The 11345-nt window shown below is 53.3% G+C and overlaps 4 protein-coding genes across 4 annotated transcripts; 3 read left to right on the top strand and 1 right to left on the bottom strand.

The window, feature by feature from the left end:
- Positions 1-87: 87 nt before the first annotated feature.
- PG986_011063 (Hsp70 family protein) lies at positions 88-2043 on the bottom strand (the record flags this gene model as incomplete). The annotated part of the gene is made up of 5 exons (XM_066847285.1): positions 88-810; positions 892-1145; positions 1242-1353; positions 1413-1491; positions 1562-2043. The coding sequence occupies 5 exons, from the start codon at positions 2041-2043 to the stop codon at positions 88-90; spliced, it is 1650 nt and encodes a 549-aa protein (XP_066696776.1).
- A 742-nt stretch (positions 2044-2785) lies between these two features.
- On the top strand, positions 2786-4078 carry PG986_011062 (uncharacterized protein; the record flags this gene model as incomplete). The annotated part of the gene is made up of 2 exons (XM_066847284.1): positions 2786-3584; positions 3645-4078. 2 exons carry the CDS (start codon positions 2786-2788, stop codon positions 4076-4078), a joined length of 1233 nt encoding a protein of 410 aa, XP_066696775.1.
- Positions 4079-5095: 1017 nt separating this feature from the next.
- On the top strand, positions 5096-6061 carry PG986_011061 (family 61 glycoside hydrolase; the record flags this gene model as incomplete). Its single annotated transcript, XM_066847283.1, has 4 exons — positions 5096-5161; positions 5242-5451; positions 5520-5663; positions 5744-6061. 4 exons carry the CDS (start codon positions 5096-5098, stop codon positions 6059-6061), a joined length of 738 nt encoding a protein of 245 aa, XP_066696774.1.
- A 3274-nt stretch (positions 6062-9335) lies between these two features.
- PG986_011060 (monosaccharide transporter) lies at positions 9336-10989 on the top strand (the record flags this gene model as incomplete). The annotated part of the gene is made up of 3 exons (XM_066847282.1): positions 9336-9773; positions 9831-10162; positions 10206-10989. The coding sequence occupies 3 exons, from the start codon at positions 9336-9338 to the stop codon at positions 10987-10989; spliced, it is 1554 nt and encodes a 517-aa protein (XP_066696773.1).
- Between the last annotated feature and the right edge of the window lie 356 nt (positions 10990-11345).

Genomic DNA, 11345 nt, shown 5'->3' with positions numbered 1-11345 from the left:
TGCTCGACTATCTACCCACTAAGTAGCTGAGGCGTGGATACCTCTTATGTATCTAACCTGCATACACCGTGTCTACCCATCTGCAAGCTACTGAAAGCTGGCTTCAACAGAGCCATACTCCTTGCCATTGACCTCAAGGGAAAAGTGCAGATTGGCTTTAGCTGTTACCACCACGCCGTAATTGAGAATCCAGTAAGGCTTGCCGTGGGCGCCGACTGGGATCTTTCTCATATAGTATCGTGCAGACCACAGAGATGCCTTCAGGCGGCAGCACTTGATCACATCATCGTCAGGGTAGACCTGGGGCGAGTGCGTCTTGGAGAAGTAAAGAGTTTGGTCGATGAGCATGTCGGCATGGGTGTAAGGGTCGTCGGCTGTGTGAACGAAAGAGATCTTGATTTTCTCCTCCTTCAGCTCTTGTCCCTTGATGATGTTCCATCCCATTCTCTTCACACGGGTGATTCCATCTTTGTCGTCATACCATGTTCGCTTTCCGATATCCTCGGGAATGCGCTGGACAAACCAGCCTTTGACGCCATAGTGGCAAGTTGCCCGTCGAGATACGATTTTGGGCCCATGGGTCAGACAGTGCATGACTGCGCCGTCCATGATAGCAGAAGAGGCATTGGCTGGTTGAACAACCTGCGTCACCTGGTAGCTCTTCTCGATCCGGCCTTTGAGGTAGGCGTTCGAGCCAAAGCCTCCAACCAGGAAGATGGCCTTGATCGGTCGCGAGGGGTACTTCTGTCGTGATGCTTGAACTTGGTCATCGATCAGGCGAATGACATCTCTGACAAGAGGGTCGAATATCTCGTGGAGATCGTCGCTGTAAACTCATGTGAGCCCTACTCTAACGCTTGCGGCGGACTGGCTCGGGGGCTGGGGACTTACCACTTCATGCTCCAGATGTTGCTCTCCAGGTTCTCGCCCGGGCTGTCGTCTAGTTTCAGGCCAGGAAAGGGGGATGTAATGCGTCTCGTTGCTCTCGCCACTGAAATTGCGTTTGATCTCGGTCTCGAATTGGTTCAGAACGATGGCCCAGCCATCCGGCATGCTCTTGAAGGTTCCCATGTCGCTGTCGCCGATCAACTCGCGCACTGCATCTTCAAATCGCTTGTTAAGGCCGATAGCGCCCGCCATACCACCTTTGATAGCGGTCAGCATGTTGGATAGCCGACAGTATTGGGACGATGGTTGATGATGAAACAACTGTGATCATATCCAGGGTTTTGGGAACTTACCAGATCCAGGAACGACTTCGGCCAACTCGAGAGGACTGCTTTGAGCTACCTCGTACGTGATCAGATCGACTGTGCCACCGCCTGCATCGCAGATCAAGCAGATATCACCTTTCTACGTTTGATAAATCAGTATCAGTGGCTGTATAAGTAAGTCGATGAAGTACTACATACCTGCAAAGCAAGAGATTGCTCGGACAAGGTGTAGATAGCGGCAGCCTCGGGCTCCTTGATCATAGAAACAGAACCCAATCTGGCCTTCATGGCAGCCTTTATTACTCGTAAGCATGCTAGAAACATTGTGTCGTGCACCTATGACATACCTGAAGCGTGAGGTCCTTGGCTTTGTCCGACCACACAGCGGGGACAGTAAGAACGCTTCTCTCTCGCAGGTATCGAAGAAGTTGCCCACAGAGCTCGTGCGGATCTGCTCGAGTGCATGTTTGTAGACTGCTCCAATGTAGTCGGCAGCGATATCAACAGCAGGCTTGGGAAGGTTTCTGAGAGCGGTCTTCTTGCCGCTACCGGGGAGGTAAGACGGCTTGTCTTGGTCCGGATCCAAGAGCAACTTGATGCCGACGGTGGACTTGTCGGTGGGCTTGACTTGGTATCCCCACTTGAAGTCAGTTGGTCCATTGTATGAGATGATGGTAGGAACCTTGACTTCGGTTGAGAAACGACCAGAGTCGCCAGGCCATCTGATGATGGGAGTCGGAGTTGCTCCCGGCTTGCGGTAGGCGTAAGAGACACCTGAGTAGGTGGTGCCGAAATCGAAGGCCAATACGACCTTGATAGGTGACGCCATTTTGTGATCATGTAGTTGGATCAAGGCTGCTCCAAGATCCAGTGGATACTGGAATAAAGAGAGTGTCTTTGGTGACCTGGTGGAAATATTCCGGAGAGGTGCTCCAGATGGTGTAGATGGGTTGTTGCCTGCTTGGAAGGAAGTAGTAACTCTAGGTGAGTGAGAAGTAAGGTGGGTGAGGTGTAGATGAATCATTGACGAACCAAGCCTATCAATGGTAGGTACTCTGCCACGAAAAGGAAGGAACGTAAGGAACGTGAAGCATTCACTTTTCTTATACCTTTCCTTCACCTTGGGTGTTGTGGAAGTTACAGAGACCTTTCTGTCAACAACCCAGAGCTGCCAAGTTCAACAACAAACTTGCATCTACCGATTGTTGTTGATGGGCCTCAATACCCGTTGACTCTTACTCAATGTTGGTAGTGAGAAAAAACGATACACTGTTGCTCCTCGAGAGGTGCCCTTTGATCTTCACTTCGCAACCCAATCTTGCACTCATTTCTATTCTTTCATTGACTCACGTCCCGGTTCACACCTTGTGAAGCCAACGAAACACAACAGTTATCGTTAGCATTATCAGCAGCCAAGAATAACATCACAAAGTCATGGCACCAACAAGACCCGATACCAAACGCAAGATGTCTCAGCGTCCTCGACGCCAGTCAGGGCTCACAAGTGACCCTGGCGACTGGATTGTGCCAGAGAGCCCCGTAAGAAATATTCCCAACTTCAGCCAACTAAGATGCTGACTTGGTACAAACAGCAGCCCAGAGGAGTCATGCAGACTGTCGGCAGCTTGTTCCGTCAAGGTCAAAACACGGTCGCCCAGCAGGTGGATTTCTCGCCTGTCCAAGATATTCAACAGCAACAATCCCAGCACGAGTCTCAGATGCTAACAGAGATGAGAACCATGACTCGCGAGATGGCAAGCATGCGAAGGGAGATGAGTAAACTCCAAAACGACCTTCGCCGCTGCGAACAGAAACACACGGTTTCTGAGGAGAATGAGCTCCTTCGCCAGCAGCTCTACGACTTGCAGAAGAAACGTGAGCAGTCAGTCCGGATCAAGCAGGATCCTTCGCTTTCCGAAGAGAACGATGCCCTCCATAAGGAAGTTCATAGTCTGCGGAACGAATGTGAGCAGCTACGCCAGGACAAGCAGCAACTACAGTGCGAGAACGCAAGATATGTCGACATTCTCACCAATTCGACGAGTGATCATGTAATGGATCAAGAAGTATCCGACAGACTCAAGGCTCTGAGAAGTGCCGTCTATGCGGCAGTCATTGAGGTTTGGATACCAAAGTTCAAGAAGTTGCAGCCCCAGGTCACAGAAGAACACCAGAGAATACTGCAAGGTATTCTGCGCAAGGGTCCATTCAATGCTGCCAGATTCCAGAGTCATGTCTGCAGAGTCATCCTCCAAGTACTGATTAAGTGCATATTCAATCGGTCGCTTTTCAGCTGTTATGACATCAAAAGCCCAGTGGCCGAGATCCTGAAGGATTTGGAAAAATACTTCATTGACATCGTACCCCAAGGTAAGTTTACTGTTCGTTTGGGCCAACAACAACACAAGCAAGGCTAATGTGTCGTTGTAGATGATTGGAAAGACGTCACACAATGGCGACTGGCAACCATGAAGTGTTCGAGTTACTATGAGCCAGAGGAAAACGCACCTGCCTATGAAGCCGAGAGGATACTATGGCGCAGAATCGGTCCGATTTTCCAAGACGACGCAAGAGCCGAAGGCCTGGCCAAGGAAAGAATTCGCAAGATATGCAGTGATGCACTTGAACTGAAATTGCTCATGCGCAAGGCCACGGATGAGTTTGCAGTACGAGACTTCCCAGGCGAGCCGGTGACAGGGGTGGCGGACTCTGTCATCAAATTCGGAGGCGAACCCTGTGGCACTGACGATGTACCCGGGACCGTCGCATTTTCCAGGTTCGGCGCCCTGTTGAAGTTCCCAATTGGCAGAGGTGACGACGAACCCGAAGTGCTTGAGAAGGCTCAATCTGTGGTCTACGTCTAAACGCCGAAATGAGTGCGCGGCCTCTGCAGCCGCGACCATACGAGGGAGCATTGATGTTACGGAGATATAAGCAAGGGCGTCTAATAAGGACCGATTGCTTGCTTGCAGATGACCAGGGCGCTATCCGTGTTTCGCCTGCATGATGGGCACACACGGAAAGGCCTCGAGGAGCATGGTGCTTTTCCCGGAAAGACTTGCTAGCCAGGCTTTGTGGTGACCTGCTGCAAGACCGGGCAGAGCATGATACATACTAGATAGATGCTTGCTAATGAATCGATGACTTGTAAACCAAAATGCTACACAAGAAGGATGCGATCTGTGCATACCACCGAACATAGCTCCGACCGATCTCTGGCGACTGGAGGTTGGGATGAGTTGTCGGAGTCTTGCAGCTAGCTCTCGCTGATTGGCTATTTCTGGAATAATTATCCATCACTGCAGAGTCAGCCCAACGGGCCGTGACCTTAACTGTATGCTACGCTATCGGCGGGTACTGGACGGCCCCAAGATAGGATCGACCAGGCCGATCAAGAATTGGCCGTGTGCGCGGCGGCGTCTGAGAAATCCACCTATCCCCACGGGGTGCCGAGAGCGCACTATTGCTCATTCCGGGGTGCGGATGCTTGGCCCCGGGGTGACACCAAGACATTGTAAATGAAACGGCGTGGGCGTTCTCGTCGGTTGCTCCCGAATAAACGACCAGTTTGGAATAGACAACTTCATCTCGTGACTACTGTTCCGGTAGTGAAGGAAGTGGGCGGCTGGGCGCTGGCTGGCTTCATTTAGAAATGTGTCTTATGTGTGTTATGAGCTTCCCCTTTGAGAAGTATGGGGCTAGGGAGGCGACGCTCCGAGAACCTGGGCAGGAATGCATATAGGCATACAGATATATAAATGCCATGACGATGTTGCAGAAGCGACGAGTTCATCGCCAGTTTGACGTGAGCTTATCTTGTTGGCCTACCTGCACCACGGATCTCGCCTGCCCCTTGATACCGTCCCTCGCTCGACTCAACCATGAAGCTGTCCCTCGCCACGGCCGTGGCCTTCGGCCTCTCGGTTGACGCCCACGCCATCATGCAGGTAAGCAACACAGCCCACAAAGGAGAAATGCACTTTACCCCCTATTCGTGTACTGACACATGTACTGCGCGCCTCTGTAGAAAATTAAGGTCAACGGCCAGGATCAAGGCTCCCTCACCGGTCTCCGTGCCCCCAACACCAACAATCCCATGCAGGACGTCTCGTCGTCCTCGCTGGCTTGCGGCGTCCCGGGCTACACTTCGAACACGGTGATTCCCGTCAAGGCCGGCGACTCGATCGAAGGGTGGTACCAGCACATCATCGGCGGCCCTCAGGGTGCCAACGACCCGGTAAGAACCTCTTTGGCTGTCCGTGTACCTCTTCAGCGCGGATAAACGTGCTCACAACTCGATAATAGGATAACCCAATTGCGTCCAGCCACAAGGGTCCGGTGACAGCTTGGCTCGCCAAGGTCGACAATGCGGCCTCGGCATCGGCGACCAGTGCCAAGTGGTTCAAGATCTGGGAGGATACGTTCAACACCGGTAGCCGAAAGTGGGGTGTAGGTTTCTCTTTTCTCCCCTATTCACCCAAGTAAGTAAAACGCGAGTCCAATCCAATAACTTACATGTCGATGTCTAGGTCGACAACTTGATCGCCAACAACGGCTGGGTCAAGTTCAAGCTGCCGACCTGCATCCCGTCGGGCGACTACCTGCTACGCATCGAGACTCTGGCACTGCACTCGGCCTACTCGCAAGGCGGCGCTCAGTTCTACACCAGCTGCGCGCAGATCCGCGTGTCGGGCGGTGGCTCCAAGACGCCCGGGTCGACCGTCAGCTTCCCCGGCGCCTATGCGGCCAATGACCCCAGCGTTGTCATCCAGATCTACGGCTCCAGCGGTCAGCCTGACAACAACGGAAAATCTTATAGCCACGGGCCGGCTCCCTTCACTTGCTAGAGAGAGAGAGGGAGAGGGGGAGAGAGAGAGAGAGAGAGAAACGAGACATGAGAGGGAGCGGTGTGTGTACACGCGAAACCAACCGGGTGAAGACGGGAAGCAACATGCCACACGGGAATGATGGATGGGGGCTGAAGATGGATCAGGATCAGGATCCGGATCAGGTCAGGTCAGGCTAGGTGGTGCTCGCGGAAGAGGAGGTGAGGCAAACACTGGGAGAGAAAGGTATGCTTCGACTGTACATATTGGAAGTCCATGTAGCTCGGCTCAGGATTTTGCCCTAGAGAGGCTGGGGTACACAGAATATACAGAACTAGGGTTGATTCCCGAGAACAGTAATGGTCCGATGAGTTCACATAGCATGATTTCCCCAGCTGCCAAGGCATGGGGGATTCAGCTCCAACGCTCACTCTGGGCGACTGGTGCCTGTCGGGTAGTGCCTGGTTGTTTGACGATACCACACCACAACAGTAGCGGGCATCAATAGCTATGTAACCAACCAATCGTTTCAATGTTGCGTAGTTTTTTTTTTTTTAGGTTTTTTTTCCGGCAACATGCACTTCCTGGTGTGTGCACTGTTAGGGGACTATTCAAAGTGACAGCAGAATTTTCACGACGAATTCATGTTGCTGCGACGAAAAGAATAAAGGCAATCAATCAATTTGCGGCCAAGGTTGGTGGTAGTACGGGCGCTAAAAATTTGGGGAAAATACCGTACCTTACCCGACATGCTGGCTAAGGCCTTACGTAAGCCCATCTCACCCTTCCAAGATTGGTTGTGTGCTGGGTTTCCCCGACGCGAGAACGTGGAGGTCGGACCGTTTGTTGCTGTAGGTACCTGGAGAAATCTTTTCTGGAGATGAACCCCCCTTACCCCTTACTCCACCTCCACCTGCTGCCATGCGATGCGACGACAGATTTGATTAGAACACGGGACACTTTCTGTTCTTTTCGCTCTTCTCCAGACTCCAGACTCCACCCAATAAAGTCGGGTTGGCTTGCATGCGGTAACTGCCCATATTATATGTAGAAAGCACGACATCGCCGCTGTACCTCACTGAAGCTACTTCGATAAGTGCTTTTTCATGGTGCAAGTCTTTTGACTGGATTGCCGAATTGGCCACGATCTAGCACTGGACTACTGGCCTTCTACAGTAGGCAGGCGTTCCATACTTTTATTGCCTGCCAGCGTCGGTTACCGCTGTTTCGCAGGTCTGCCAGTCTTTGGCCAGAGGCAAACTAGACCAATTTCCCGTGTTGGAAGGCGCCAAGGCTAGTAGTGGCTGCACCCCCCCTTTCAACCCGGCTTTTTTTTTTTTTTTTTTTTTTTTTTGTCATTGCCATCGGTAGCGGCCGACAAGCTCCCTAGACACCTGCCTGCTCCAAGGCCTCGAGCAGGCCTTGCCGAATTGCCATCGCGCTTGCGGCTTACTATTGTACCCTATTACCTAACTTTGCCATGCACTACGGCTCAATTAGTGCTCGAAATCGATCAATTCTAGTCAAGTCGCGCCAGATTGGGATCGTGGGCCGTGGCCGAGGTCTGGCCTTCTGGTAGGATCTGGCATGGACCATTTCCAGTCGTTCCTTTCTGGGTTAGGATCCCCTATGTAACGTGCATTGACAGAAGCAACGAAATTTTTTGAGATTGCGGGTTGCCGCGACGGATGAGTGCGACTGATCCCAGTCTCAACGTTATTGCTAAGATTAGCATGTCTCTGCATCAATTACACTGACCGAGTCAGTCCCATCCGCCGACTTGGCCCTGGGCCCCGAGTTCATCGTCATCGTCGCCCAAAAACAAAAGTCGGCTGGTGATCAATGGGCACATGCTAAGTGGACTGCGGCAAAAACAGAACGTCTTGGAGTCATGTGAGCTCGTTTCTGAGAAAGAAGGAAAACTCGATGGCGCTTGCCACACAGTTACCCGAGCCCGACGGGCAGGAGGCGCGCATTCCCCGCGAACTAGCAGCTTTGTCTCGAACCGACAAGCCGGAACTACTTTACCTCGCTGAGCTGAATGCTATGCACCGGGCACTCCATGCAACCAAGCCAAAAAACCATCACCAGACCATGGAGCCATGTGAGAGACAGGTAGTACCCGAGCTGAACTTAACGTTCTTTCTGCTGGGTTTCGGCCCCGGGCCCAAAGAGCCATGGGCGCCGGAGGTCAGAGATCAAAGTGAGACGACCATCGTGACCACGGGCTATCCACCCCAGAATCCCACCGTGATGGCCGAGCAAGCAGGAGTGATAGCAGCATCTAAGATCCAAGTGTGTGTGTGTGTATGGAGACGTATGTGCGTTTGAGGACACCTCGCTTCCCCATGATTCGGGGTAAACATTGCTCCTCCTTCGGTTGAAGTCTGGTAGCTGGGAGAAGAGATCTGTACAAGTGTGGGATACCTCGCAGGCCAGCCCACAGGAACATCTAGTATTCCCAGCATGCCGGTTCTGGGCTGGCTGGCTACGGGCCTTCTAAGAAGTCGACTTGGCCTGTCTTGGGGCTCGAAACCGAGAGTGGCCCCGTCATGACTGCTCTCTTCTGCTCTCTTCTGCCCTCTTCCTGGCCAGCAGCCGAGCCTGGGCCAATCAGGGCAGCGCGTTCCAAGAGCCGCACTCCGTTTCAACGCGCCACAATCTGGCCGATGGAAGCGCCGAGCTCCACAATGCAGCCGATTACGCCGAGTCCGTAGACCAGTAATTACGACACTTGCTGGCAGCGTTGCGGAGTCTGGGGGATTCGAGAACGATGCAGACCTGCACTGGCACGCTGCATCCCCCCGTCTTTCCTGGCTAGGGTCCTACCCGGGGAATCTGGTTTCTCAGGTAGGAGGACCTGGAGAGTCTCCACGGCGGGGTTTGGTATGGCCCCGACATTGGGGTCGTCCAGAACAGAAGCAAGCAATCTCTCTCCGGGGTGGAGGTGGGTCTGCCCAATATCTCCCTCCCAGTCTGGCAGTCCAGGCAGTCCAGGACTCGTCAGGAGTATGAGTCGCGCTTATGGCCATGGCCTGGCCGCCAGCCGCTGCCAACTCGCCCGCCCGCAAACCTGGGGACGGGCGAGCACATGTATAAGAAGAAGGCCACGATCCCCGACGGACGATCGTCTTTTCCTCTGTTCTGTGTGCGATCAGGCTTTCTACTCTTGGCCCCCTCTCTTCCAGGTTCCTCTTATACAGTTGAAACCTCCAACGGCTTCTTCTATTGCTTCACAAGCCAGCCGCCACAAGATCCTCCTCGCCTTACCTCACCTTACACCAAATCAGTCAAGATGCCCGGTGGTGCTGTCGTACCCCACGGTACGGGTGATGTCTCCCGCGTGGAGGCTCCCGTTACCTTGAAGGCCTACCTGATGTGCGCCTTTGCCGCCTTCGGTGGTATCTTCTTCGGATACGACTCCGGTTATATCTCCGGTGTCAACGGTATGGACTACTTCATCAAGGTCATCGAGGGCCCTGACGCTACCGTCATGTCCGCCACCAACAAGTCTCTTATCACATCTATCCTGTCTGCCGGCACCTTCTTCGGTGCCCTCATGGCCGGCGACTTTGCCGACTGGATTGGTCGTCGTTTCACCATCATCATCGGTTGTCTCGTCTTCCTTGTTGGTGTCGCTCTTCAGACTGCCAGTGCAGGCCTTGGTCTCATCGTCGCCGGTCGCCTGGTCGCCGGTTTCGGTGTCGGCTTCGTCTCTGCTATTCTGATTCTGGTAAGCAATGCCGCCATCCCCTCCAGCTTCCCGAATCCCTAAACTAACTCCTCTTAGTACATGTCTGAGGTTGCTCCCCGCAAAGTCCGTGGCCCCATCGTGTCCGGATACCAATTCTGTGTCACCATCGGTCTCCTCCTTGCCTCTGCCGTCGACTACGGTACCCAGGATCGCCAGGACAGTAGCTCGTACCGAATCCCGATTGGTCTGCAGATGCTGTGGGCCATCATCCTGGCCGTCGGTCTGTTCCTCCTCCCCGAGTCCCCCCGTTACTTCGTCCGCAAGGGCAAGCTCGACCAGGCCGCCGCTGTTCTGGGTCGTCTCCGAGGCCACGGTACCGACTCCGACTACATCCAGGACGAGCTTGCTGAGATCATTGCCAACCACGAGTACGAGATGTCTGTCATCCCCCCAGGGTGGCTACTTCGACAGCTGGTTCAACTGCTTCCGCGGTTCTCTCTTCAAGGCTTCCTCCAACCTTCGCCGTACCATCCTCGGTACTTCTCTCCAGATGATGCAGCAGTGGACTGGTGTCAACTTCGTCTTCTACTTCGGAACTACCTTCTTTAAGCAGCTCAAGGTTATCGACAACCCCTTCTTGATTTCTCTCATCACCACCCTCGTCAACGTCTTCTCCACCCCCGTCTCTTTCTGGACTATTGAGCGCTTCGGACGTCGTACCATCCTCATCTACGGTGCTCTGGGCATGGTCATCTGCCAGTTCATTGTTGCCATTGTCGGTACCATCCTTCCCACGGACCCTGCCGCTGTCAAGTCCATGATCGCCTTCATCTGCATCTACATTGCCTTCTTCGCCTCCACCTGGGGACCTGGTGCCTGGGTCGTCATCGGTGAGATCTTCCCTCTCCAGATCCGATCCCGTGGTGTTGCCCTGTCCACCGCCTCCAACTGGCTGTGGAACTGCATCATCGCCGTCATCACCCCCTACATGGTCGACGAGGACAAGGGCAACCTGGGCGCCAAGGTCTTCTACATCTGGGGCACCCTTTGCGCCTGCTGCTTCATCTACGCCTACTTCCTCATCCCCGAGACCAAGGGCCTCACCCTGGAGCAGGTCGACCGCATGTTCGAGGAGACCACCCCTCGCAACTCTGCCAAGTGGGTGCCGCACTCCACCTACGCTGCCGAGATGGGCATGACCGAGAAGCCCGTCGAGAAGCACGTGGAGCACACCAGCGACCACGAGATCGTCTAAACGATGTGATGATGAAGATAATGAGGAAAGATGGGAGACGTAAATGTATATATAATAATATGGCGGGTTGGATAGTACACGAAGGTACGATTGGAAGGGAATATACCACAGCTAGCCAGCAGCAGCGCATTGTTTTTTGGCCCAGTCATTTTCATGTCAGCATGACGCTTTTCAATATTTTGCGATCTACAGGCACATCTGCTTGTGATAGTATATACCAAATATATTCAAAGAAAGTTAAATTCAAAGCAAATCATGTCTTCCATTTCAAGTGACTACTGCTTTCTGTATACGGAGTCCTCTCAACGAAGCCGAGTTATCCGTTCCTAATGCTAGGCAGACTATGCACGTTGGCT

The sequence above is a fragment of the Apiospora aurea genome, assembly GCF_038362705.1.
Source record: "Apiospora aurea strain CBS 24483 chromosome Unknown utg000007l_segment0_segment0, whole genome shotgun sequence".
NCBI classification, from domain to species: domain Eukaryota; kingdom Fungi; phylum Ascomycota; class Sordariomycetes; order Amphisphaeriales; family Apiosporaceae; genus Apiospora; species Apiospora aurea.
Note: the sequence above shows the minus strand (reverse complement) of the source record. Positions and strands in the feature narration are given on the sequence as shown.